At 43.5% G+C, this 26301-nt stretch overlaps 1 protein-coding gene across 2 annotated transcripts in view; it reads right to left on the bottom strand.

Annotated features, from left to right (window-relative positions):
* The window catches only part of KCNH5 (potassium voltage-gated channel subfamily H member 5), a 484848-nt gene that overhangs the window by 253448 nt on the left and 205099 nt on the right, over positions 1 to 26301 (bottom strand). For both annotated transcript variants that reach the window (XM_068254273.1, XM_068254274.1), the window contains 2 exons: positions 23166 to 23281; positions 11012 to 11404 (listed from right to left, as the gene is read on the bottom strand). In XM_068254273.1, the coding sequence (XP_068110374.1) occupies positions 11012 to 11404; positions 23166 to 23281 (509 nt within the window). The remainder of the gene's footprint in view (positions 1 to 11011; positions 11405 to 23165; positions 23282 to 26301) is intronic.

Raw genomic sequence — 26301 nt, 5'->3', positions numbered from 1 at the left:
ATTATGTACATCCGTTCTTCCCTGTAATAACCCACTGATCACCTGTCAATCACCCCCTGTCACTGCCACCCATCAATCACCCCCTGTCACTGCCACCCATCAATCAGCCCCTAACCTGCCCCTTGCGGGCAATCTGATCACCCACCCACACCAATAGATCGCCCGCAGATCCGACATCAGATCACCTCCCAAGCGCAGTGTTTACATCTATTGTCTCCTCTAAACACCTACTAATTACCCATCAATCACCCCCTATCACCACCTGTCACTGTTACCCATCAGATTAGACCCTAATCTGCCCCTTGCGGGCACCCAATCACCCGCCCACACGCTCAGATTGCCCTCAGACCCCCCCCTTATCAATTCGCCAGTGCAATATTTACATCTGTTATTCCATGTAATAACCCACTGATCACCTGTCAATCACCCATCAATCACCCCCTGTCACTGCCACCCATCAATCACCCCCTGTCACTGCCACCCATCAATCAGCCCCTAACCTGCCCCTTGCGGGCAATCTGATCACCCACCCACACCAATAGATCGCCCGCAGATCCGACATCAGATCACCTCCCAAGTGCAGTGTTTACATCTCTTCTCTCCTCTAAACACCCACTAATTACCCATCAATCACCCCCTATCACCACCTGTCACTGTTACCCATCAGATTAGACCCTAATCTGCCCCTTGCGGGCACCCAATCACCCGCCCACACCTCAGAACGCCCTCAGACCCCAGCCCTGATCACCTCGCTAGTGCATTGCTTGCATCCATTTCCCCCCTCTAATCACACCTTGAGACACCCATAAATCACCTCCTGTCACCCCCTAGCACACCTACCCATCAGATCAGGCCCTAATTTGCCCCGTGTGGGCTCCTGATCACTCGGCCAAACCCTCAGATCCCCCTCAGACCCCCTTCCGATCACCTCCCCAGTGCATTGATTGCATCTATTTTCCCCTCTAACCGCCCCCTGAGACACCCATCAATCACCTCCTGTCACCCCCCTAGCACTCCTATCCATCAGATCAGGCCCAATTCATCCTGTCATCTAAGAGGCCACCCTGCTTATGACCGTTTCCACAAAATTTGCCCCCTCATAGACCACCTGTCATCAAAATTTGCAGATGCTTATACCCCTGAACAGTCATTTTGAGAAATTTGGTTTCCAGACTACTCACAGTTTTGGGCCCGTAAAATGCCAGGGCAGTATAGGAACCCCACAAGTGACCCCATTTTAGAAAGAAGACACCCCAAGGTATTCTGTTAGGTGTATGATGAGTTCATAGAAGATTTTATTTTTTGTCAAAAGTTAGCGGAAATTGGATTTTTATTGTTTTTTTCACAAAGTGTCATTTTTCACTAACTTGTGACAAAAAATAAAATCTTCTATGAACTCACCATACCCCTAACGGAATACCTTGGGGTGTCGTCTTTCTAAAATGGGGTCACTTGTGGGGTTCCTATACTGCCCTGGCATTTTAGGGGCCCTAAACCGTAGGGAGTAGTCTAGAAAACAAATGCCTCAAAATGACCTGTGAATAGGACGTTGGGCCCCTTAGCGCACCTAGGCTGCAAAAAAGTGTCACACATGTAGTATCGCCATACTCAGGAGAAGTAGTATAATGTGTTTTGTGGTGTATTTTTACACATACCCATGCTGGGTGGGAGAAATCTCTCTGTAAATGGACAATTGTGTGTAAAAAAAATCAAAAATGTGTCATTTACAGAGATATTTCTCCCACCCAGCATGGTTATATGTAAAAATACACCACAAAACACATTATACTACTTCTTCTGAGTACGGCGATACCACATGTGTGACACTTTTTTGCAGCCTAACTGTGCTAAGGGGCCCAAAGTCCAATGAGTACCTTTAGGATTTCACAGGTCATTTTGAGACATTTGGGTTCAAGACTACTCCTCACGGTTTAGGGCCCCTAAAATGCCAGGGCAGTATTGGAACCCCACAAATGACCCCATTCTAGAAAGAAGACACCCCAAAGTATTCCGTTAGGAGTATGGTGAGTTCATAGAAGATTTTATTTTTTGTCACAAGTTAGCGGAAATTGATATGTATTGTTTTTTTCTTCACAAAGTGTCATTTTCCGCTAACTTGTGACAAAAAAAAAATCTTCTATGAACTCACCATACCCCTAACGGAATACCTTGGGGTGTCTTCTTTCTAAAATGGGGTCACTTGTGGGGTTCCTATACTGCCCTGGCATTTTAGGGGCCCTAAACCGTGAGGAGTAGTCTAGAATCCAAATGCCTCAAAATGACCTGTGAATAGGACGTTAGGCCCCTTAGCGCACCTAGGTTGCAAAAAAGTGTCACACATGTGGTATCGCCGTACTCAGAAGAAGTAGTATAATGTGTTTTGAGGTGTATTTTTATACATACCCATGCTGGGTGGGAGAAATCTCTCTGTAAATGGACAATTGTGTGTAAAAAAAATCAAATAATTGTCATTTACAGAGATATTTCTCCCACCTAGCATCTGTATGTGTAAAAATACACCCCAAAACACATTATACTACTTCTCCTGAGTACGGCGGTACCACATGTGTGGCACTTTTTTGCACCCTAAGTGCGCTAAGGGGCCCAAAGTCCAATGAGTACCTTTAGGATTTCACTGGTCATTTTGCGACATTTGGTTTCAAGACTACTCCTCACGGTTTAGGGCCCCTAAAATGCCAGGGCAGTATAGGAACCCCACAAATGACCCCATTTTAGAAAGAAGACACCCCAAGGTATTCCGTTAGGAGTATGGTGAGTTCATAGAAGATTTTATTTTTGTCACAAGTTAGCAGAAAATGACACTTTGTGAAAAAAAACAATTCAAATCAATTTCCGCTAACTTGTGACAAAAAAAAAAAATCTTCTATGAACTCACCATCCTCCTAATGGAATACCTTGGGGTGTCTTCTTTCTAAAATGGGGTAATTTGTGGGATTCCTATACTGTCCTGGCATTTTAGGGGCCCTAAACCGTGAGGAGCAGTCTTGAAACGAAATTTCTCAAAATGACCTGTGAAATCCTAAAGGTACTCATTGGACTTTGGGCCTCTTAGCGCAGTTAGGGTGCAAAAAAGTGCCACACATGTGGTATCGCCGTACTCAGGAGAAGTAGTATAATGCGTTTTGTGGTGTATTTTTCCACATACCCATGCTGAGTGGGAGAAATATCTCTATAAATTGACAATTGTGTGTAAAAAAAATAAAACAATTGTCATTTACAGAGATATTTCTCCCACCCAGCATGGGTATGTGTAAAAATACACCCCAAAACACATTATACTACTTCTCCTGAGTACGGCAATACCACATGTGTGGCACTTTTTTGCAGCCTAACTGCGCTAAGGGGCCCAAAGTCCAATGAGCATCTTTAGGCTTTACAGGGGTGCTTACAATTAGGCACCCCCCAAAATGCCAGGACAGTGAACACACCCCACAAATGACCCCATTTTGGAAAGTAGACACTTCAAGGTATTCAGAGAGTAGCATAGTGAGTCCGTGGCAGATTTCATTTTTTTTTGTCGCAAGTTAGAAGAAATGGCAACTTTTTTTTTTTTTTTTTTTTGTTACAAAGTGTCATTTTCCGCTAACTTGTGACAAAAAAATAAAATCTTCTATGAACTCACCATGCCTCTCACTGAATACTTTGGGATGTCTTCTTTCCAAAATGGGGTCATTTGGGGGGGATTTGTACTATCCTGGAATTTTAGCCCCTCATGAAACCTGACAGGTGCTCAGAAAAGTCAGAGATGCTTGAAAATGGGAAAATTCACTTTTGGCACCATAGTTTGTAAACGCTATAACTTTTACCCAATCCAATAAATATACACTGAATGTTTTTTTTTTTATCAAAGACATGTAGCAGAATAACTTTCGCGCTCAAATGTATAGGAAATTTTACTTTATTTGAAAAATGTCAGCACAGAAAGTTAAAAAAGTCATTTTTTTGACAAAATTCATGTCTTTTTTGATGAATATAATAAAAAGTAAAAATCGCAGGAGCAATCAAATAGCACCGAAAGAAAGCTGTATTAGTGACAAGAAAATGAGGTAAAATTCATTTAGGTGGTAGGTTGTATGACTGAGCAATAAACCGTGAAAGCTGCAGTGGTCCGAATGGAAAAAAAGGCTCTGGTCCTTAAGGGGTTTTATGACTGCAGTCCTTAAGTGGTTAAGGATTGAAGAGTTAACTTAAAGACAGAAGAGTTAACTTTAGGTTTGCCTGAGGTAAAATGTTTCCTGAATACTACATGCCTTATCACCATGGTAACAACTCTAGAAGAGTTATTAAAGACAGGAGATAATCTTAGTGAATTGAGGCCAGTGAGTCTTATCCACGATGAGTAGAGCGTAATGCATTGCATGTAATGTATTGCATTCTGCTGCAGTCATTGTGCTTAAAAAGGATATGTACTGTCCGATTTTTACAATAAAAAACATACCAGTCGAGTCACTGTGATCTCCTGGATCCCTCTTTGCCGTTTCCACCGCTCCCCGCCTCGCGATCCTGGCTTTTAATCACTAGTTTTAGGCAGTGTTTAGAAACAAAAAACATGGCCGCTAACCAGGAAGTGATGTTTGTGTGTATATATATATATATATATCTCATGTTACAGTATACTACAAGTTTTTATTAAATAGTGAATTATCTGCACTCCAGTCAGGGTTTATCAGTATGGGCAGCTCCCTCCCCCCTCAGACAAGCTGAAATTGAGAGCAGAGACCTGTCTGCGAGTGATAAATAAACAAAGCAAAATAAACAAAGCTCACACACAGAGCCTGCAGGGGGCGTGGAGGGGGCATGCATAACTTCTTCCTAACACAGCAGAGGCAGTGCATTCTTCCCTAGGTCAACAAAGCTTGACAAAGAAAATAAGATTAGATATATTACAGAGACAGTGCAACTAGAAACGGCTGCAGTAATTCAGACCGCATTAAAACAGGTATAGGAACTTATAGGATAGAAGAAATAAGGCTGAACATTTTGTTACAGAGTTTCTTTAATGCACGTCACCCTGCATGATTCAGATTAGTGCATACAACCCCTAGTTACATACAGTAGTTTGGTTGCAATAAAAACAGATATCCCACTTTCTGATTGGACAGGAAGTGATAGAAATCCTCATACAGAAGGACACAGTAGAGTTAAAAAAAAATTCAAGTCATTTATGACTACATCCAGAACGTAAACCTTAATGTAAAGAAAATAGTTAAAGAGCACATGAGATATCAGAATCCTGTAAAAAAAAAAAAAAAAAACATACAACCTAATCTGAGGGGCTAGCCGAATCGGGTCGATTAGCAACGCTCCCCTCTGCTCCTTCACCTTTTTCTTCATGTGGACGCAGTCAGTGGCCGCGATCCTGGAAGGTCACAACGCTACAGCATCTGGCCTCTCTGCTTTTCAATAGAGAGCACAGAGAGGAAAGGAAGGGGCGAGGCAGAGAAGGGGCATGGAAAGGCGGGGAAGGGGTGTTCCTAACGTCAGATGGAACGTTATGCAGGAGTGTCTTTCCCCCAAAGGATGCTGAGAGAAGGAGGGGCAGAGAGTGGTGCCAAAAGTCCAAAGAGGCATGTCATGGAACAGGGAACATGCCTCTGTGCCCCATTTGCCCCCTGAAATCTGCCTCGGGTACACTTTAAGAAAACCCAAAAAACATAGCCAAGGCTCCTTTATTTGAAAGCACCCAACATTCTGTGTTGCTTAACCTGGCTGAAATCTAGCAGATCGGGAAAAGATGACTAATAATTATTATTTATGGAGCAGAAAAGATGAAAAATAAACATAAATGTTCTGCAGGAATCTAAAAGCAAAAAGCTGCAAGAGGTTCATCATTACCACTGGCGTAACAATAGGGCCTGCAGCCCCTGCCCCGCGGCCCTCGGGGCTTGCTTGGGGCTGTTTTGGGGGGCTGGAGGGTTGCAGCATGAGAGGAAAGCCATGCTGCCTCACCTCGGGCTCTCCCCACTGCGCTCCCCTCCAGCGTTTAATAGTTTGTGTATACAGGCGGTGGGCAGCGGCAGATATATACCTTCCACGCATTCCAGCATGGACATTTCTCCCTCTAGTGTCTTACGCGACTTCCTGTATAAACAGGAAATCGCGTCAGAGGCTATAGAGAGGAACATCCATGCTGCCTGCATACACAAACTATTCAACGCTGGAGGGGAGCGCAGAGGGGAGAGCCTGAGGTGAGGGGGGGTGACCCCCTCCCCGCCGAAGTGCAGCATGGCTTTCCCCTCATGCTGTGACCCCTCCAGCCCCCCAAAACAGCCCCAAGCGGGCCCTGGGGGGTGGGCCCGCTTAGTATTTTTGCAGGGGGGCCTGGTGGGACCTTGTTACGCCCCTGATCATTACCACTATCATTTTTTTGTGCCAGCTAAAATGGAGGATAATAGTTAGTTCGGCCTGCTACATAGTCTATCATTCATAAAAATAATGCAATAAAAAAAATCTGGGAGGAAAAATACCGCATTCGGTATTTTAGACTTCTGAGTACTAATTCATAAACATTTTAACAGCTGCGGTAGAAATGCGGTATTTTCCCCGAACTGAGCTGTCAGTATAAGGAATGTAAGCTGTCGGAGTTAAAGCGGCTGGCTGATTTGTTACATTCCTGTTCCGCAGAGACAGCAATAAAAGGGTCATCCCCAACCCAACTTCCCTTTAGATGTGCATGTGTGGTTAAACTGCCTCTCCTTGCCCTGAATCTGCTTTGTATCTGTCTCTTAAGCTGGCCTTACACTAGGCCGATTCCCCGCCGATCGACAGCAGATTCGATCACTGGGATCGAATCTGCTGTCACATCGTTCACGCTACACGCTAAATTTAGATCTATTTCGTCCCAAAATAGATCGAGCCCGTCGATCGCTCCGTACGGGAAATTACCGTCGATCGCCCGCGGGTAGGGAGCGCGTCGCTAGTGGCGTTCGAGTACCCGACGACCGATGCAATAGAGTGGCAATACATTACCTGCTCCGCCGGCGCGACTCACCCCGGTCACCGCTGCTCCATCTCCGCTCTGGTCTGGTCTCTGGGTCCAGCATGCTTCACTTCTTCTAGCCCGGCAGGAAGTTTAAACAGTGGAGGGCGCTCTACTGTTTAAACTTCCTGCCAGGCAGGAAGAAGTGAAGCATGCCGGACCCGGAGACCAGACCAGAGCGGAGAAGACAGCGGAGACCTGGGGACTGGAGTCGCACCGGCGGAGCAGGTAATGTATGCGGACATGCGGGCGGGGGGATCGGCGGTAGCACCACCACCACCACCGATTGTGAACGGTTTCAGGCTGAAATCGGTTCACAATCTGTTTGCAGTAAAGGCAGCCATACGATCCCTCTCTGATCAGATTCGATCAGAGAGGAATCTCTCTGTTGGTCGAATCTGATGGCAAATTGACCAGTGTATGGCTACCTTTAGTCTTTCTAAACAATATATTTAATTACTACAGTTTAGAAGAACTTTAAGAAACTTTACACATACAGGCTTTCTAATGTGAAACAGGTACCCAAGAGGTTAAAAACTCATCATGGGGTATTCAGGGGAAGCCTTGTTTGTTCAGATCACTCTGCTGATGGCTTTTTACACAGTCCTGCTCTCTTATTGCACTGTTATCAGTGTTATCACCTATACACAGCAGGCGGTATTCTCCATGTCAATACCGCTTGCTCTAATCTTTATGAATTGACATTTAATTACATTTTACACATGTGCTGGAGGTGTTCACAGCACAAGGCGGTAATTTATCTCCCTGCTCGGTAATTGTAGCTTTTCATGCATAAACAGCTTTTACGAAATATACACTTTGCTAAGTGCTCAGGAAAGTCTGCTGTTTTCAGCATTATCGCATGCGGGAATGCTTTATGAATGATACCCATAGCTTCTTATCATTTTCTTCCAGTCTCACCGTACAATGTGGACCTGAATATAAAGTTTAGGCTCACTTATGGGCATCTAGCAATACTGATTGCAAAGTAGGTAAAAAAAAAAAACTGAAAAGATCAAGACAACCTGAAAGAAAATGTATAGCCTGTTTTTAATTACATTTAGTAAAATCGCTCAAAATATGTTTACTTAAAAAATATATATAACCATGGTTTTCCACATACAATTGTATTAGTTAGAGATTACGCGGCAGAGCAGACCCATCCTTTCCTATAACCTATAGCTGCACATCCCACAATCCCCCTACACAGCACCCCACGACATACCACGGCCTCAGCGTCATTAAGCCCGCCCAATACTCAGCGTCATCAACCCCGCCCCATACTACTGCCATCACCATAAAGAACAATTTTAGGGAGAGACATACAGAGGAGGAGGGCGACTATAAAAGCCACACCTACCCTCCAATAAATTGGAAGGGAAACAGTGACTGGCATGTGCCCCACACTCTGATTCCTTGAAGACACTTTTTTTTATAATCTGAGATTTTTATTTAGTTGGGATATTCAAAGGCAGATGAATGAGGATGTTAAGGAGAAGGATGGTCAAAATACATTTCAATCAGCCTTCATTGTTAAAAGGAAACCTTTAGAGCAATAAGGAATATGCCATTGCTTCCTGCTTGGCAGTGGCATAGCACTAGGGGATGCAGAGGTTGTGACCTCACCGGGGCCCCTGGACTAGAGGGACCCAATAGGAGACATCCTTTATTTATATTATTAGCTTTTCATTGGTTCTATACTGGTTATTAACACTTCTACTGTATATGTGCATTGGATAGTGGTATTAACTAGCTGTTTTCTTACACCTTTGTGACACTACAGCTGTCCTTGACACTAATGAGGTAGGTTTAGGAAACACTACTTGTAGCCATTTGTTGAAAAAAACAGATGGCATTATAAAATGCAGTTGCTTGCTACATATGTCTTTATAGTGATCGGGAAGATGATCAGATCACATTTTGAAGTGGACAAAAAGTGAGAGGACTATGAAGACTGCCATCTTACTTGCCCCTTTTTTAAACAAATTTCATGTGCATGAAAAAAGGGCGCTGTGAAAAAAGGGCCCAAGTTATTAACAAATTTGGCGCCAGGTATTAACGAAATTCGATAATGAGAACCATCGTTGTGAAGCTTGATTAATGATATTTACTATTGTAAAAAACAAAAGAGATATGATAACGAATAAATATTAACCTTAAATGTTGTTGCTTTTTTCGTCAATACTGCATAACCCAACCCTACCCTCACACAGAACCCTCCCCTGGTGGTGCCTAAATCTAACCACTCTCCTAGTGGCGCCTAACCCTAACCACCCCCCCTGGTGGTTCCTAACCCTAACCACCCCCTGGTGGTGCCTAAACCTTACCCCCCCAGTGGTGCCTAACCACCCCCCTGGTGGTGCCTAACCCTAACCACCACCTCTGGTATTGCCTAAAACTAACCGCTGCCTAGTGCCTAGGTGGTGCCTAACTCTAACCACTCCCCCTGGTGGTTCCTAACCCTAACCACCCCTCTGCAGAAACACCCTTTTACATATATTAACGATAATACCTTTCAAAACATAAAATCTGTACTAACTAACAAAATAATATGACAAAAACTATAACGTTGTAAACTTCTAAAATGATAACTACCTCAAAAACTATAATGTTCTAATGTTATTAAGGAAAAATTTTGCGGCACCCATTTTTCTGCTTTTTTCACCGTATTAACGATAATTGCATTAAAGTCTATGGCGGCACCCTTTTCATCCACCCTCAGCCAGCGCCCTTTTTTCCTGCTACCCAAATTTCATATGCCTGGCAATCATGTGCAGAATAGGTGGCCTAACTGAAGCCTGACCCTGGCTGCATGCTTGTTCCAGATGTTACTCCGACACCAGGGGTTCCTTTAGGCTTGTAGTGGCCCTGGGCAAAGAAAAACGATTGGTGACCCTTTCACCCGCCAATGTCAATAAGGTATGTTATGCATGGAAAATGGTATCATCTGTTGCAGACATTGCATATTTGCCTTGTGCTCATGACAGTGTGTGGGGTCCTTTCTGCGAGGGGGGCGGGGCTAATGGGGAGAACCCCCCGGCGACTAGGCTGAAGACAATGCCTTTACTAGTGAGGTGCTGGCACAGCTCACGGATGCGGTGTCACTGTGAGTCTGTGACCTGCTGCGCTGCAGTGACATGACACACTGGCAATGACATGAGCAGTCATAGTGACCAGGTCATCCCTTGGTGAGCACATGTGGTTGTCCTCCCAGGAATGGTGGCTTAGGCCGCCTCTGCCAACATCACTGAAACTAAAATATATGCATGCCATTGAGGGAAGGCACCTGAAATATTGTAAAAGTGAATAAATATGGGAGTCTCCACGGCTATCTCACTGCTGGTTCACTTTTAAGTCTATTTCAAGAACATTTCTAGCAAGTTATACAAAAAATGTTTCCTAACAAAAGAAACCTTGCAGCTTAACCTCTTGACGACCAGCTAACGCCGATTGGTGTAAACTGGTCGTCTGCGGGTTACCATGGAAACGGCCGCTCGATCGAGCTGCCTTTCCATGTCAGTTCACGGAGGGTGTCTCCGTGAACAGCCGGAGAGCCGCCGATCGCGGCTCGCCGGCAAAATGTAAACAGACGGGGAAGAAATCCCCGCTGTTTACATCATACGGCGCTGCTGCGCAGCAGCGTCTTAAGGCAGATCGACGATCCCCGGCCTCTGATTGGCCGGGGATCACCGGCATATGATAGGCTGAAGCCTATCCTTCAATGCGCAGGACGGAAATCCGCGGGCTGTAGAGTCCACGCAGCACCGATCATTGAAAAATCCCCTGGTCGGCAAGTGGTTAAATAGATATGGCAACCTCCGTATACAGTACCCCTCACTTCAGGTTTCTTTTAAATGCGTATATAAAAAAAACCTGTCCCAGAACTTGAGGTTTAGGAAGACCCAATCATTCAGAGGGCCAGAAATTCCCAAGGGTTCATAAACTTGAGCAAAACGGTTTTGTAAAACTAGCAATAATATCAAATGCATAAAAAATGCTTAAAAGACTCACCTCATCCACATTTTCAAAGGCATTGATGATGTCATAGGGTAAACAAGACAGAAGATCTATGACAAACCAGGTCTTCAAATAGTTCATTCGTATAAGTTTGGGGTCGGAAATGACCTCTCCACCGGGTCCAACAAAAGTTGTGTGAAAGTTCAGAACAATGTCCACCAGAAAAATCACATCCACCACGCTGTCCAGCACCAGCCAGGCAATGTTGTTCTGCTTTGTCTTGAAGGAGACGTTGTAAGGAACCATGATTGCTGTGTAGAAGGTCAGAATGAGGATGACCCAGTCCCAGGTGGTCTTAAATGCACAGTAATGTAATATAATGTGTGGAGGGGTTTTTGGTGCTTCTTGCTTGTACTGAGGGAGGATATCGGATCCCAATTGCAAAAGCTTAGGAAAAAATAAATAAATAATAAAAATAATATTTAGTAAAAGGCACAACCCTATCACCTTCTAAAGCACAGGTTCACCTGGAGTTGATAATCCAGTATTTAAAGCAAACCCAAAATGTCTAATTAATTCTTAGCTGTGAATAGACTGCAGGAGCTCTGCAGCAGTGGCTCTCCCTGTACAATAAGCAATGAGACTCAACCCATCCATTGCTTCATGCAAATTAAACGTTTTTTTTTTTTGTAGGATTTCCATAAATTGTAATTGAGAATTTGTTTTTCTTTTTCTCTACGGGTTACCATGATGTGGATAATATTTTAGACCAGAGAAAATTCTCTAAGTTTAGTTCCACATTAAAATCTTTTTCAAGTCTAGGACTTTTTTATTATTATTTATTATTATAATTATTTTAATTTTGGACAGAGTGAAGTTAGAAACTTGAGGATTTGTGATGCTCTCTGACCTCATAGGAGAGATTTTACCTCATTTCCTGTCCATGTGACACCAGTGTTGCTTTGTTGCTTTAATATGAGAACTGGAAGTCAATACAGGAAATAGTTTAGTTTTTCTAGATTTCCAAACTGTACAAGAAATGTTTAATTTGTTGCTACCTCATTCTTTGTGAGATGTTCCCACTTCCTTTCTGGACAGGAAGTGATGGATAACCTCACAGATGTGGACAACAAGTAGCAATGATTATTCAAATGAGTTTCTAGAACCTTACATAAAAATACATTTTTGGAATTTGGCTTTAGAGAAGAACTCCATGACGGGTCATTGACCTGGCTGCAGAAGTAGTAAAGAAGTTGTAAAGACTTTATATGGCCAGTAGGCCCACTTAAAGGGAACCCGAGGTGAGTGACATATGGAGACTTTCCTATTTATTTCCTTTCAAACAATGCACATTGCTTGGCTTGGCTGTCTCGCTGATCATCTGCCTGTAATACTTTTAGCCATATACCCTGAACAAGCATGAAGATATAAGCCATCCTATGGACAGGAGTGGCATGGCTGGAGTGAGCTTAACTCAGCTAACTCCAGCCATGCCACTATTATCCATAGGACGGCTCTGTTTACCACTCACGTCCAGGATGGTCACTGCTCTGCCTGCTACACATCGATGCACATTATTTGCTTTGCAACCATTACTCCAGTGATCATTGCTGGGTCAGTATACTAATTGATACTTGGCATCTGTGATGAGGATATCCACTAGATTCCACGTTTTATGTGTTTAACAACCTACTGTCACGATTTTTGAAGTTGCAAAGTTATGCTCTCAAAGCCATGAAACGTGTGTTAGGCTGTTCTTGACATTCTCACATGACATACTGTATGAAATTTAATTACATTTGCCACACTTTTGAACATTATAACTAAAAGCTATGTGTGACAGTACCTAATTGTTATTTATCAGCCTAAAAACCCTCACCTCATTCTTTTGTTTATAATTGTATGCTGTACAGGAAGAGCCATCACTGCAGTCTATTCACAGCTGCTGTTAAGATCTAATTAGAGTCTTTGATCTGGCTAAAATCTGGCTAAAATAACATAGAAGACAGAGAAGTAGATTTCTTCTGCAACTTTGTGGAATAAAACTTTTTATTTTGTGCTGTGCAAGAGTTCGGGCCCACTTTAACCAGATTCACACACGGATTTGCTTTAAATGACAAAAAAATGTTTGTGTATCAGTGAGACATGAATTCTTTTTTCAATGAAAGTAATGTTACATTTACGATCAATGGTAAATGAGGTCAAGCATGACCGATTCGCAACATCATGAAGAGCTGGAGAAAAATGTAGCTTTTACTCCTTGAGCCCAGAATCTGAGTGTTGCTGGACAGCATAACACTGATCGCTGGACAGGAACAACAGAGCCAATTTAGCTGTAATTTTTTTACCTCCAGCGATCAAAAAAGAACTGAGGCAGAGGATATTTCTGGTGCAGCTCTAAAATCAGAAACAGTTGCTGGTTATCCTGTAGACTTTCACGTGAAAAAGAACAGAAAATCCAGGCTCGTTTCTACATTTTATAAGCTTACGAATGCCTTGGATTTGTGGATGGCCTGTGCCGAGGCTGCTGTACAATTTCTGCTTACAAGGATTACTTGGTGAGAAACACACAGACATTGTTCAGCCCGCAGTGTTTGATGTTTCTGTCCTTTGAAGTAGGCACTACAAAAAAAGACCAAAGACTGCAATATAAATAATGACTGAAAAGACACTCAACAATAAAGTTTAAAAAAAGTTGTTAGAAATTACGTATACACATCTTAAGTTTTTCTTTAATGGGTGACTCCAGTTTTGTGTAAAATTCTTAAACAGTAATTAAGCTGATTGAAAAGTAATGAGACTCTCCCGGTTTCTCTTTTAAATGGAGGGATCCCATTGGTCAGTTTAAAAACTACACAGTAAAAACCCCTATATTGTACTGCAAAGTGTTGGTAGAGTTAGCTGTGCGGTGATGTAGAGGATGGCGGCAGATGTGAAGGGGCTGTGGGTGGCAGTGGTGTGTGGCGGCAAGGGTGCTCTTGTTGTCGAGGGGTAGGTGGCTGGGGCTTGCTATACTTTCTATTGCAGGTGCCGCTGGCAACATGTGCAGGATATTGGCATGTTTATGGTTAATTAGGAACAATAAACCACTTTTCTCATGGTTGTGTCTTTTTTTAACTCTTTGTGGAAAATGCGTAAAGGGTACTTTATTACCTCATATCCATTTCACCTGAGTGGTGGGTGGGCATCTTGGGGTCCCCTTGTTGAATTGATTTAATATTCGAGTGTGGATATACTCAGGTTCATAAAAAAACTAAAATTTCTTTCATATAAAGTCTTTACAACTTCTTTACTATTTACTATAAAATAGGGTTGGCCTGCAGTTGGCTAACATGCGATCCACCAATCTGCATCTCTCGCCGATGCATGTGGGGGAAGGGGGGGGGGTAGACGAAAGATTCACACATTGTGACATTATGTTATTTAGCTTTAATAAAACTTTTTCACAGTGCTTAGCATGATCAGGTGGTATTACCAATACCCAAACAAGCAAGAAAAATCGGGGTTTTATCTGAACAAATTCTCTATTTATTCTTCAATCAAACAGGTATTCAGAATTACGGATAAGTCGTATGGATACAATCTCAAGGCTCCAATTCAAGGCTACTTCCTATCCGTGCCTCCATGGTGGTGCACAGAATCGTCACTGACTATGCACGTTGTGGAACACACAGGTATACCCCTTTCAGTTGACCTACTATTGATGTTTGTATACGATGTGCCTCTGAGGAAGCGGCTTCTAGGCAGTGAAACGCGTGTCAGGCATTTTTTATGTGAATTGGAGCCTTGAGCTTGTATCCATACGACTTGTCCACAATTCCGAAGACTTGTTTGATTGAAGAATAAATAGAGAATTTGTTCAGATAAAACCCCAGTTTTTCTTGTTTGTTTGGAAATTGTACATTGTACTATTCAGGGGTGGAACAGAACTACCTAATTTTATTGGCGCTATAGTATTACCAATAACCAACTTGCATAGTAAATTACCCATAAGTTCAACCAAACGTTACTACTCACCCTAAATTTCAATAGACCAATAACTAGTCCTAGCCTTAACCTGAACTAGTCCTAGCCTTAATACTCTTCTTCTAGTTCTGATTGGGCCATTCGTTCATGGAAACAAGTACCTATATATGTGGATTTTATACATGTGGATATTTAATCAAATCAACTACATTGTTTGTTATGTTAGATTGCTTCTATTTGCAGACATTGGCCTCTTGCACACGGCAAGCGATTCCGATTCCGCTTTTTAATCAGTTTTTACATCCAATTCAGATTCCGATTTGCAGTGTGCAGGGAGCAAACTGCAAATCAGAATCGGAATCGGATGTAAAAACTGATTAAAAAGTGGAATCTGAATCGGAACCGCTTGCAGTGTGCAAGAGGCCTTACATGGTAGAATATTGCTACATACAGTCTCAGTTATCCTGGAGGATCAGCTGATGCCAAACAAGCGTGCTTTCTGTTTGCTTGAGACGCAATGTTAAAAATAGGTCTAGCTGATGCAGTACTATACCCTACTCTATATACATACAATGCACTCTGTATTAACTGTTAAAATACAGTTATTGAAAGAATATTACCGGTAATCTTGGGGAAGCCGTGGAAGCAAGCCTCTAAGCACAGTAGAGCCAACAGACAGCCTAAGTTGGCCTTCACCACTGTGAGCACTGCTGGTGTTTTGTGTTAATGGTTAGTTGACACTGCTGCATTGTTGAGTTCCAGATAACCGGACTCTACTGCATAAGTTGTGCTGGATCTTTTTGACTGACACATTCTGGACTGAGCACACTGGGATAGATCATGAACACATCAACCAATTTTTTCTTAGTACTCTATATATCTATCCCTTATATGTCCTCATTTGAATGTGACCAGATCAATAATCAACCAGTATAGGTAAATGGGGTCTTCTTCTTTATGTAACAACTAAAAGATTAGGGACCTGGCTGCAAGATACATAAAGATATTTTCCTTACTTTTATAGATTTGCACTTTATGGCTATTAAAATTACCTTTACCAGGTATCCCTCTCGCTCTCCCTCTCTTCTACAAGCCTACAGTCATCTCCGTGTGTCGTGCAAAACTCACAGCGCCCAAGGGAAGGCTGCAATGCAGTACGACAATCGAGTAACTTTCTATTTTAAGGTCTGTTTATCCGGAGAACTAAAATCAACAAATACTGTGTATGGATTTGGGTTGCTTAGCTGCATAGTAACACTTACAGATGGTGCTGTTAAAATGTTCGCATTTCTCAAAGTCGGCAGAAGAGACATTTCCACCCCCGAGAATAAAAAGAAAAAAAAAAACAAAGAAAAAACAAAGAAGAGCGTTTATCTTACATTTTGATTAGGTTCCAAAGGCTAACAAGACTCCCTGAATTATTAATTGGGGCAATCTAAGGATCTCATCGCTACATGAATCATGCAGCATAGGCCAGTCCAAGTCCTATTAGGCAGTGTGTGTGGACTGCAGCCTGGGAAGGCAACTTTATCCTGGGGTGGATTGGTTACTGATGTGCGATGAACTGGATGTCATATCTATCTACGGGACGTGTAGAGTTTTTAGAAAGTGCTCCATAATCTGATGCACTTTTTACATGAGCGGTAAACTGTTACAAGAGAAAGACCAGGGGGTAAGAGGCCGGTGAGCTGGAACTAAGAAACCACCATAGCAAAAATTATCTCATAGGGGAAAACTCAGGAGAAAAATGTAATTGCATCTGGGCCTACATCTCCTTTTCATCATTTTCATGTTCTCAAGAACTAGTGGCCCTTGTAAATAGGTGGCCAATTTTTTTGCACCTGTCTACAGGCCCAGTACCAGGGCTAGATTTACATCTCTGAAGCCTATAGGCAGAGAAGTTCTGTCAGCCTAAACTCCACGGAACTCACAAATCCCACCACAAGCTTGGTTGCATCCGCCAAACTTTATTGCAAGTGTGCTGGCTGCCTTCATTCTCCTGAAGCCATGCTGGAGCATAGAAAGCTAGAGGGGTGGGCTGAATTTGACTGCCCATCCACCTCTCTAAGAACCCTCGGTGGTGACGGGCTCGGCACTGTGGATGTAGCATAGAGAGCTAGTTGGAACTGCCCATCCAGCCCCCCATTCAGCTCTCTATGCTATATGCACAGAGCTATGCTAATCACTGCCTAGGAGCATAGAGAGCTGGATGGGTGAGTTAGATGGGCAGTCCCATCCAGTCTGCCCAACTATCTTTCTATGCTGCATGCACAGAGCTATACCGGTCCCTGCTAAGGGAGCAGATAGAGCTGATTGGGTAGGCTAGATAGTCAGTCTCATTCAGTCTACCCATTAAGCTCACTATGCTACATGAACAAAACTATGCTGGTCACTGCCAAAAGAGCAACGAGAGCTGGATGGGTGGGCTAGATAGGCAGTCCCATCCAGTCTCCCCACCCAGCTCTCTATGTTCTGGTGGCAGTGGCGTCAGCCTGGCTCCGGGATGTTGAATGTGGGCTCGCAAACCTATGACAGCCACCTCTCAGCGAACTGGCTCCTCTGGGCTTGAGCCCAGATCCAACACTGCCCAGCACTGAAAGTCTATTTAGTAACACCATAGTAGGAGTCCATGCTCCCTATCCCTAGTATAAGACCATAGGTCTGTTGTGTTGAGCAGGTATAACAAAATGCATGGGGTGGGATGGATTTCACTACCTTCTACATGCTTCTCAACACAGAGAATATAATAGAGTGGAGGATCAATGCTAAAGTAACACAGGTATTTCTCTGCAGTCTACTCAGTAAACAGCAGAATTTTCACTTCACAAAGAGGCTAATTTTAGAACTGCAATCATAAATTATTGTTATTTTAATTAGGCATAGGAGCGCAATAAAGAACCTTTGTGCTCATATGGGAAATTGTTTGAAGCTGATTTGATTAGGAACAGCTCAAAAATGGAGGGGAAAAGAAACAAATTAGAATATATTAATTGTTCCACTTAATAAAGCAGAGGCAGTAAAAAAGCGGGGCTTTAGGTTAGCGCTCAAAAGAAGAAGATTAAATTCACCATTTAGCGCTTTGTAACCTTAACCCTGTCCTATACCATAAAACTCTGAAATGCTACCGATTTTGCTACGAGCATGAATCAGAGCTGCACAAATGTTTTTACAATTTAATGTTGTTAAAAATTACTGTATTTTCCGCCGTGTAAGACGCTCTGGAATATAAAATGCACCTAGGTTTAGAGGGCAAAAGCCAGGGAAAGAAATATATATACAAAACCTGGTGCGTCCATATTCCAAGAGCGTTTTGTACATGTTCTACCCCAAATTGTGTCCTCCTGGGTCTCCATGTGTCCTTCATGTGTACTTCTGTATCCCCCATGTCTCCTCATGTGTCCTCCTGTGTCCCTTCTGTCCGGTCCCCTTCCCCCCCCCCCCCCCGTGTGCCTTTGCTCCCTCCCCCATGTGTCTCCTGACCTCCCCCCCCCCACACGTCTCCTCTGCACTTCTCCCTCTAGTGGGCGGCTTGTACTGATGATGTTATCAGTACAAGTCATTCACTAGAGGAAGATGCAGGGTGGAGACAGAGCTCTGCAATCCTCGCGGGCCCATCGGTTAGGTAAGCTGATGCTACACACTACTCCACGGGGGGTGAGAAGCAAGGGACGGAAGCACACAGTGGGAGCGTGGTGGTATGTAATCACTGTAGGTGCATGGATGAGGTAAGCTGCCGCTACACACCGGGGGTAGGAGACAAAAGGGGGAGGGTAGAGGACGCACGCAGGGGAAGTAGACACACAGGCAGGGAATGCCCGACGTGCCAGCAGGTCGGCGGTTTGTATCGGCGGGTGTTCGTAAGTCGGTGGATTCCCTGCCTTTACCATATAAGACGCAGAGAGGAGAAAAAGTGTGTCTTACACGGCGTAAAATACGGTACCTTTATATTTCAATACATATCCAGCTGTGTTTACAAACAGATAGTCTGACTACCCAGGTAACAGTAACAATGCTTTTCTGGTCTGGAATCTGTACTCTGTGTTACAGTGATGATCCTAATCTTCTAATCATAATTATGAACCTTGTGTAAATGTCTGCAATTACGGCTATAGGTAATTATGATTGGAAAATTCAATTGATTTTGTGTAATCCATTTGTGATTTTGCGTAATTACGCAACATTTTGCGTAGTTTTGTGTTAATTCCATTGATTAATAGCAAAACCTCCATACATGCTATTATCACCAAAATTGTTAGCTAGGTTACTATCTGCTCTAAAAGATACACAACAGCATAATAACCTTTAAAGAAAAAAAAAATTCTTTGTTACAGCTGATACAAATCCTGCAATAAATCTGAAATCTTTCTACTTCCTGCTTTCATGGAAGCAGACATATTGTCAACATCCTAAGCTTTCAAATGATCTTATCTGCCATGGCTGTTAGCTGACAAGGCTGAGTGATCAAATTAAATGTGATTAGTCACAGATGAGGAGGAATTACACAGGCTAAACTCTCTAAATACATGCAGGGTGCATTGCTCTCTGTTTTCCTTCTGTGCTGTGCAAGAGTTCAGGCCCACTTTAAGGGAAATAATGGGAACAGTTAAAAAAAGAATTTTGGTTTTTCAAGTCAGAACAAAGGACAGTTTAAAACCATTTTCCTTTGCATTTTAAAATCATTTCTCAAAAACTACAAGGCTCTGTCAGTTGTAGCTTTCTTAAAGGACACCCGAGGCGAAAATAAAGGAATTAAATAAACAATTGTATCTATCTTCCTTCTCCTAAAATTACTTTTTAAAGGGACTCCGAGCAGTAAACAAAATCAAAATCTGAAGTTACCTGGGGCTTTCTCCAGCCCACCGTAGGTCGGGAGGTCCCTCTGCGTCCTTCTGGCTCTTCTCCCAGGCCCTGCTCAGAAATGGCTCCCGGCGGCTCCCGGCGACACTGGGCCCGAGTGTCGGGCTCCTTCTTCCTGAAAGATGACATCAGTCGTCACCAAGCCGGCCATCTTGCGTCATCACGGCCGCGCATGCGCAGTACTGTCACCACGCCGGCCACCATGATGACGCGAAGCGGCCGGCGTGGTGACGACTGACGTCATCTTTCAGGAAGAAAGAGCCTGACACTCGGGCCCAGTGTCGCCTGGAGCCATTTCTGAGCAGGGCCTGGGAGAAGAGCCAGAAGGACGCCGAGGGACCTCCCGACCTACGGTGGGCTAGAGAAAGCCCCAGGTAAGTTCTGATTTTGATTTTATTTATTGCTCTGAGATATTTAAGATATTCCACAGTTTTATGTTTAAATCTACTTTTTAAGTTTTAACTGCTTTATTGTTTTTGCTCAATGACACATTCATTGAAGTATGCCAGAGCTAAAATCTATAAACTATTGACCTTTTATCTCTTTCCTGCTCTCAGAAGCCATTTTATGCTAGGAAAGAGTTTCATAGTTGGAATTTCTTATCAGTGACGGTCACACTGTAGTCACTTCTTGTCTGACTCAGGACTGAGTCAGCCACTTACATACCTGATTTTTAACTCTATCAGGCAGAGAAAGAAAAAAAACGAACACAGCATAGTTATTTGTGTGCTAGGCACTGTACATACCCATTGTCTATTTCATCATGTCACATGTCACCTCGGGTATCATTTAATTTCTTTGTATTACCTACATGTTGGCACCATAGCTTATTTTTGGAGGATCATGTGACATAACCCCCTCCCTGTAAGGGCTACAAATGTATCCATTTTTTCTACAGTATCATAGTTTAGAGTAGAACTACTGTCTTTTGCTATCAGAGAAGAACACTGACCTAATTGAGTGCTTGAGTTTCTCCAATTAATATATAATTAACCAGTGAACTTTGTAAAGTGTGTCACTAAGTGCTTGGCCTGCCAGTGGCCTTTCATGAGCATTTCTGGTGAAACAGTTTAACAACTGTTAATAAAACAATGAAAATGACTCTTTGCACGGTATAGTGATGTACAGGTCAGAGGCAGTCACCTCTCTTGCTTTTCTGATAAATAGGACACCAGGATATGAAGTGTCCTATGAATATACAAGAACAAGGGAAATTCAAAACACCTGACATGGGAATCCATAGAGGAGACTGCAGAATCACTCAAAGGCACATTCACAGATGTACGGTATATGACTGCAAAGGATCATGGGAAATGCAGTGTACTTTCTAAATTTAGCATGAGTGGCAATGTTTCTTGGATAGCATAAGAAGTCCAGACAGGGAGTCAAAGTTATTTTACTCATTACCTAGTGTTGTCCTTCTATTTAAGATATTGCAGTATACCAGTAAACATCCATGAACCGAAACATACCGTGACATACCGTGACGAGAGGAACCACAACTGCTGGACTGATACTGGCTTTCTATGATAGACCCCCCCCCCCACACACACACACACACACACACACACAGTGTGGTGCCTCCCAGGCCCCCTTTTCACTCCACAGAGAGCTGAGCAGTGTCGATACTGAGATCATTCCTAAACTGCCCCCCAGAATGATCACTAATAGTTCTTTCAGGTGACAGTTCTTGCAAGTGTGTACATAAATTTGCCTGCAGATGTTAGACCTACCTAACAAAAGAAAAACTCTCTGTCCACTCTCCAATACAACATTGCACTGTATATAAAGGGTTTCAGCTGGACCCAGTATTCTTTCATGTGCATACAAAGATTAGTTAAAAATAACCTTTACTTCATTAATTATAGGCCAGGTTCACAGTGGTGCATTGTGGTGCATTACGACGTCCCCTTTATAATACGGCACTGCAACGCACCACCTATGCAACGTTTACAGTGCGTCGGGAGTGTTACAGTATAGATCCTTTCCGGGGAGTGCTTTTGGAAAGAATAAAGGTGATACATGAGGAGGAGGACTAGTTAAATCGAACAGATTATTTTTAGCCATTATAGGGAAAATCATAATTTATTATGCATTTTACTCTGGTAGTATATTATTATATGTACTGTATGCATTTTCGTTTTTTTTATTTTTTTCCCGTAATAGTGGTTCTTTAAAGAATACCCGAGGTGACATGTGGTATGATGGGATAGGCATGGGTATGTACAGTGCCTAGCACACAAATAACTATGCTGTGTTCCTTTTTTTCTTTCTCTGCCTGAAAGAGTTAAATATCAGAAATGTAAGTGGCTGACTCAGTCTTGAGTCAGACAGGAAGTGACTACAGTGTGACCCTCACTGATAAGAAATTCCAACTATAAACCACTTTCCTAGCAGAAAAATGGCTTCTGAGAGCAGGAAACAGATAAAAGGGTCAATAATTCATACATTTTAGCTCTGGCATACTTCAATGAATGTGTCATTGAGCAAAAACAATAAAACAGTTAAAACTCAAAAAGTAGATTTAAACATGAAATAAAACTGGAATATCTTAAAAAGTCTTTTTTAGGAGAAGGATACAATCGTTTATTTCATTGGTTTATTTTCGCCTCGGGTGTCCTTTAATGATTACCACTTTTCAAAGCACATATAGAGGTGATCATTACCAGCATAGCAACATTATCACATAGCTCAAGATGTTCTCCTTGTGGGCCCTTCAGGTCCAGGGCCCCAGTGTGGTTACATAGTTACAAAGTTATTTGGGTTGAAAGAAGACATACGTCCAACGAGTTCAACCAGGAACTCAGAAAACTTGGAAGTTGCAAGCTCGGAATCCCTTGTTAGTGTGTCAGTGCCTATTACACAGCAAAAACTGAGAGCAAGGACTTTGGTAGAAGTTATCAATAGGGATGGTCAATGAGATACAAATCATTTCAAGTTGTTGCAGAATTATGCCAATTCAGTATGTAAATTTAGCTTGAAAATGGACCAATTGAATTTTACCTCAGCAGAATTTGATTTTAAAGCTGCATAAATTTGCATACAACATTTGCATAATGCTGCCTTTAAATTATTTGCATCATATTGACCGTCCCTAGTTATCAATAGGGATATTCAATGAGTTGCAAATCATTCTCTGTGCATGCAGGTTTATGCAAATTTCGAATGCAGATTTATGCAGCTTGAAAATGGACCAGTGGAAATCAACCTTGATGGGCTATGATTGGTCAATTTTCAAGCTGCCAAAAATTGCATCATCCTGCATCTTTTCAGAATTGTTTGACCATCCCTTGTTATCCATGGTTAACAGCTCAGTTGTATTCACATTCTTCCAAGGGAAAACATTCTTCAGTGACAAAATCTATGAGAACCAAAAGCCTCTTACTTCAGCTAATCTGGAATGTTTGTGGACCACTTCAGTTTTGTTCATAGGCGTCAGCTGCTGCAGGACACTTCGGCTGTTCGTCAGGGCGCGAGTTAACCGAGCAAACTTTGTCCATCCTTAGGAGAAACCATAAAGACAGTCAACAATGGCACAGCCACGTACTTTGCAAAACATGCAAGCCTGAGTATTTTGGAAATTTAAAATGAAAATTCCCTTTCACTGAGAAATGCTACAAACATATATACAAAGATATTTGTAGTAGTACAGAGGCGCCAGCAGAATAAAAATTAGTAGTCTATTAAAACCAAATAAAAAATTGGGGGACTGGGGTGGATCCGTCTCCCCAATATGTATGACACAACCACCATATATGGTATCCAGAAAAATATATATTTAATCAGTACTCCACATAAAATTAAGCAACGCGTTTCGCGGGTCCCAAGCCCGCTTCCTCAGGCAAATACAAAAGCAGGAGTAACTCCGAGTTTGTGCAGATAGGTGCAGCGCCTCTGTTATATACAGTATACAAAGATAGCAGTTTTTTCGTAACTTAGACAAAGACAAGACAAATAACATAAAATTATTAAAAATTATCTTTCCATTTCAATCTGCAGCCAGATATACATTGTTAACAATTTACTCAAGCTGAAAGTGTTCCTCTTTTCCAGCCTGAAATCCATACTCCTGTTGTGGAGTGTGGACAGCCTAGGAAATGGCCATCTTGCTGCATGATTAACCACTTCCCGACCGCCTAACGCACAGAGGCGGCCGGGAAGTGGAGCCCTGAAGGACCGGCTCACCCACAGAGGCGGCGGTCCATTTAAGGGCATGGGCGGAGCGATCGCGTCATCCGTGACGCGATCCTCCGCCGGCGCCTGTCACCGCTCGCCCGCCGCAACATCCCGCCGGCTATACGGAAGCGCCGGCGGGATGTTAACCCCGCGATCACCGCATACAAAGTGTATAATACACTTTGTAATGTTTACAAAGTGTATTATACAGGCTGCCTCCTGCCCTGGTGGTCCCAGTGTCCGAGGGACCACCAGGGCAGGCTGCAGCCACCCTAGTCTGCACCCAAGCACACTGATTTCTCCCCCCCCTGCCCCAGATCGCCCACAGCACCCCTCAGGCCCCCCCCCCTGCCCACCCCCCAGACCCCTGTTTGCACCCAATCACCCCCCTAATCACCCATCAATCACTCCCTGTCACTATCTGTCAACGCTATTTTTTTTTTATCTCCCCCCCTGCCCACTGCTCCCTCCTGATCACCCCCCACCCCTCAGATTCTCCCCAGACCCCCCCCCCCCCGTGTACTGTATGCATCTATCCCCCCTGATCACCTGTCAATCACCTGTCAATCACCCATCAATCACCCCCTGTCACTGCCACCCATCAATCAGCCCCTAACCTGCCCCTTGCGGGCAATCTGATCACCCACCCACACCAATAGATCGCCCGCAGATCCGACATCAGATCACCACCCAAATGCAGTGTTTACATCTATTCTCTCCTCTAAACACCCACTAATTACCCATCAATCACCCATCAATCACCCCCTATCACCACCTGTCACTGTTACCCCCTTATCAATTCGCCAGTGCAATATTTACATCTGTTCTTCCCTGTAATAACCCACTGATCACCTGTCAATCACCTGTCAATCACCCATCAATCACCCCCTGTCACTGCCACCCATCAATCAGCCCCTAACCTGCCCCTTGCGGGCAATCTGATCACCCACCCACACCAATAGATCGCCCGCAGATCCGACATCAGATCACCACCCAAACGCAGTGTTTACATCTATTCTCTCCTCTAAACACCCACTAATTACCCATCAATCACCCATCAATCACCCCCTATCACCACCTGTCACTGTTACTCATCAGATCAGACCCTAATCTGCCCCTTGCGGGCACCCAATCACCCGCCTACACGCTCAGATTGCCTTTAGACCCCCCCTTATCAATTCGCCAGTGCATTAGTTACATCTGTTCTTCCCTGTAATAACCCACTGATCACCTGTCAATCACCCATCAATCACCCTGTCACTGCCACCCATCAATCACCCCCTGGCACTGCCACCCATCAATCACCCCCTGTCACTGCCACCCATCAATCAGCCCCTAACCTGCCCCTTGCGGGCAATCTGATCACCCACCCACACCAATAGTTCGCCCGCAGATCCGACGTCAGATCACCTCCCAAGGGCAGTGTTTATATCTGTTCTCTACCCTAAACACCCACTAATTACCCATCAATCACCCCCTGTCACTGCTACCTATCAGATTAGACCCCTATCTGCCCCTAGGGCACTCAATCACCCGCCCACACCCTCAGAATGCCCTCAGGCCCCAGCCCTGATCACCTCGCCAGTGCATTGCTTGCATCTATTCCCCCCTCTAATCACACCTTGAGACACCCATCAATCACCTCCTGTCACCCCCTAGCACACCTACCCATCAGATCAGGCCCTAATTTGCCCCGTGTGGGCTCCTGATCACTCGGCCAAACCCTCAGATCGCCCTCAGACCCCCTTCCGATCACCTCCCCAGTGCATTGATTGCATCTATTTTCCCCTCTAACCACCCCCTGAGACACCCATCAATCACCTCCTGTCACCCCCCTAGCACTCCTATTCCTCAGATCAGGCCCAATACAACCTGCTGTCATCTAAAAGGCCACCCTGCATATGACCGGTTCCACAAAATTCGCCCCCTCACAGACCACCTGTCATCAAAATTTGCAGATGCTTATACCCCTGAACAGTCATTTTGAGACATTTGGTTTCCAGACTACTCACGGTTTTGGGCCCGTAAAATGCCAGGGTGGTATAGGAACCCCAGAAACGGACCCCATTTTAGAAAAAAGACACCCCAATGTATTCTGTTAGGTGTATGACGAGTTCATAGAAGATTTTATTTTTTGTCAAAAGTTAGCGGAAATTGATTTTTGTTTTTTTTTCACAAAGTGTCATTTTTCACTAACTTGTGACAAAAAATAAAATCTTCTATGAACTCGCCATACACCTAACGGAATACCTTGGGGTGTCTTCTTTCTAAAATGGGGTCACTTGTGGGGTTCCTATACTGCCCTGGCATTTTAGGGGCCCTAAACCGTGAGGAGTAGTCTAGAA

This window comes from Hyperolius riggenbachi, chromosome 9 (genome assembly GCF_040937935.1).
Source record: "Hyperolius riggenbachi isolate aHypRig1 chromosome 9, aHypRig1.pri, whole genome shotgun sequence".
NCBI lineage: Eukaryota > Metazoa > Chordata > Amphibia > Anura > Hyperoliidae > Hyperolius > Hyperolius riggenbachi.
Note: the sequence above shows the minus strand (reverse complement) of the source record. Positions and strands in the feature narration are given on the sequence as shown.